The sequence below is a fragment of the Priapulus caudatus genome, unplaced genomic scaffold (genome assembly GCF_000485595.1).
Source record: "Priapulus caudatus unplaced genomic scaffold, Priapulus_caudatus-5.0.1 Scaffold1329, whole genome shotgun sequence".
Classification (NCBI taxonomy): domain Eukaryota; kingdom Metazoa; phylum Priapulida; class Priapulimorpha; order Priapulimorphida; family Priapulidae; genus Priapulus; species Priapulus caudatus.
The window spans coordinates 24,050-27,228 of record NW_014578390.1 but is presented as its reverse complement, the minus strand read 5'-3'; the positions used below and the strand labels follow the sequence as shown (position 1 = coordinate 27,228).

Genomic DNA, 3,179 nt, shown 5'->3' with positions numbered 1-3,179 from the left:
TCATTATTTACGAATAGTCAACGGGCTTGCCGTAGGCACAGGAGCCAGCTCACGTCGTTGACGCCCCATTCATGCCAATCAACAAATAAGGCGGGGCTTATCGTGCCTACAGATATGCGAAAATGAAAGAAAAGAACTTAGCGCAGTGCGCAAAACAGCGTGTTATTTTCGTTTTTGTGCCTAACTCTATCGTAGGAAACCGTTCTAGCCTAGCAGAATGCCCTAGTTCGTGAGATCGGCGATTCCGTGTCGCAATAGGTATTATAGCTGGAAGTTAGTATATAAGGGGGCGGCGTAGACTGTGATTGGAAGACACAAAGTGTCAATCCTCGGCTAGCGCCTCGGGATCATGGCCGCGTTACGTCTAGATCTAACGAAATCGTAGGATAAATTTCGCCAGACAGCATTCGATTCGTGCCAACGCTAGTGATGATAGCGCGCAGTTCGAAGGAAACGTCAAACCCCGGGCGTATTACATCGCGAACCAGCCGATCGATTCTTTGTGAGAACGCACACAACTCTGTCCACTTCAGTGTGTATGGTGGCGTGGCTAAGCGTGGTAGAAAGAGCGTAGTAGAGGGTCGCCACCTTATATATCAGTTAATTCTATAAATTGAGTGAAATACTACGGGGACAGAGCATGAGTGGGCATCTCAGCATCCCTCATCAGCATGCGGCATCTCTCGCCTACGCCACGCATTCTTCGTCTGCACCCAGCATCCCTTGGATGAGACCAGCATCTTTCACTCCTCATCCCTCGTCGACGCGACACTTTGGCTGAACACTGCACACCTGATTAAAACCGTCACGGCCGGCGCGCGCGTGTATGTAATTGAAAACTGCTGCTTTAGACTTCATTCGAGAAAAGCTATTGACTGTATCGATCGATGTACGTGACAAGCCGCCGTTGTGCAAGCCTATCAGGTGCGTTTGCCGAACCTGTCCGCCTCTCGCGTTTCTCTCCGCGGACGGTTGCCTTTTTGAAATTGGATTTTCCACGCGCGCTTCCTCCCCCGACTCACCGACAGGTGAACCGACGGTTGTGTCGGCTTACCGCGAGGGGGCGCCACTAACCGAGGATGCGACTGTAACATCTGAGATAGATCATGTAATTTTCAGAGGTATGGCATTCGCTTTCGGGAAATGTTGTCTTGCGAAGTAAAACGACTTTAGTGCCTCATGTCTGTTTGCTTAGTGTTTCGTCGACGATTTTGCGTGCGGTGGGCGATTCGAGGGCATGGCCGCGTGGTTTGGCAGGATTCCCGATCCGGCAGCACCGCCGGCCCTAGCAGCACCGCATGGAACGATAACAACCATGGTGCATCTAGCTGTCGTCTGCTCTCGGTGTATCAATCCGCATACTTGCTGCTACATCGTCCCACTGAACGTTTTGCTGGACGTCATCGAACTGTCGGTCATAACCAAAATTTTATCCCTAACCATAACTGCACCCTAATCTTTACCTAACCCTTCCTTTACAGTAACCGTAAATTATCTCTTAAAAAGATCTTACGTTAAGCACCGTACACTAACGCTTATTTTACCTTCAAAATTACCAGTAACACTATTCGCAATGCTATTATAATGAAGCCCCAAAGGCTCACTGCATGCACCACTAATTCTATCCCAAAAGCCAGCCAATATATACCAATCGCCAGGCGTAGTATAGCCTAAACCCGATCGATGAATTCACGAGACAACTTACCTGGCTTGCATTTGTAGTGTATCTCCAGGTTCTTGACCAATCCTGGACATGGGTCAATACCGAACGATTCCCATGACACTCGCACCCGGCATGACTGCCGGCCCTGACACATGTTCACCACTTTCTGCGTGCGCAACAACAAAGAAAACCCCCATGACGCGACGCGGAAACATGTGATTATCATCATTCACTGATTATCAAACGTCTCAAGAAATTGTGCAGTTAGTTTATCATCGTAATACTTTCTACGCGAAATTTCTATGCGAAATTTTAATACCTTCAATGGCATTCACCGAAGAAACAGAGGAGGAACTTGCTTGAAATTAGAATGAAAATGTCTACACATAACGTGGTTTTAAAAATGAACGCATATAAATGACGGCAATATAAATATACGCACGAACGAAAAAAAGTTACACGTGATCAATATTTCTCTGTACAGCCTAACGGCAGTTTGCCAATATGTCAGCGAAAAAACCTCGACGTGTTAAACACACAGCAAAATGCAGCCAGGAAGTATGAGTTCACAAACAAACATCTACTACTAAACACAACGCTATCTATATTAATAGTTCAACAAAAAAGGCCTGCCTACTATAGGCCTATATCTATTTATCTGAGTGATGGCTCGGTGAAAACTAGTCAAAATATTTATCCAAGTAGAGCAAAAACACACTTCTTCAATTCGGCATATTACGATGAAAGGCCCGCGTGTGCGAGCTATCATCGGCAAAGCCTCATGTCGGGGTGTTTCACCGGTAATTGATTACGTTACAAACACGTTATTCACCTTTACCAGTAGCGGGAACAGCATGCACGGGTCAACCGCCCAATGCTACGCCTGCCACCACCAAGAAGGTCTATATGTTTGATACAGCTCCTTGACCATCACGGCGAACCATTCAGTCACCATTAAGACACCAGCTAGTGTTATACACGGTGCGGCAGCAAATAGCTCCCCCGTTAGTTCACGCGTCTACATTTACCATTCACATCTCACTAGTCGTTAGATCAAGCGACTACAGGAATTTGCAGCACGGCAGATCGGACCAAACCAATGTCACAGCTACACTGGCGCCCCCTTCGATTGCCTACTGTTTACGCTGCTACGCGACCCTATATGCGTCATGCTTCGAACAACAGCAATGTTACAACTACGATAGGCCAGTATACGTACACATATATATACGGTCTGGTTATACACAGGTCTGAGTCTAAGTTAAGTTGTTAGTAATACAGATGGTGGTTGCACTCAATGGGTAGTAATTAGTGCAACATATAGTTACATTTACTTCAGCTAATAAGCGATTTAAACTAGTTAGCCGGTCCCTTTGGTTGCCATTTCTACGGCGTGTTTCCTTTGGCAACCTCGTTCTCTCACTCACGCGTGTGTTCACACACACACACACGCACGCACGCACGCACGCACGCACGCACGCACACACACACACACTCTCTCTCTCTCTCTCTATAT

The 3,179-nt window shown here is 46.9% G+C and overlaps 1 protein-coding gene across 2 annotated transcripts in view; it reads right to left on the bottom strand.

The window, feature by feature from the left end:
• Positions 1-1,614: 1,614 nt before the first annotated feature.
• The window catches only part of LOC106816260 (D-galactoside-specific lectin-like), a 20,083-nt gene continuing 18,518 nt past the window's right edge, over positions 1,615-3,179 (bottom strand). For both annotated transcript variants that reach the window (XM_014820841.1, XM_014820842.1), the window contains one exon: positions 1,615-1,829. In XM_014820841.1, coding sequence (XP_014676327.1) covers positions 1,671-1,829 — 159 coding nt within the window. In that variant the 3' untranslated portion in view covers positions 1,615-1,670. The remainder of the gene's footprint in view (positions 1,830-3,179) is intronic.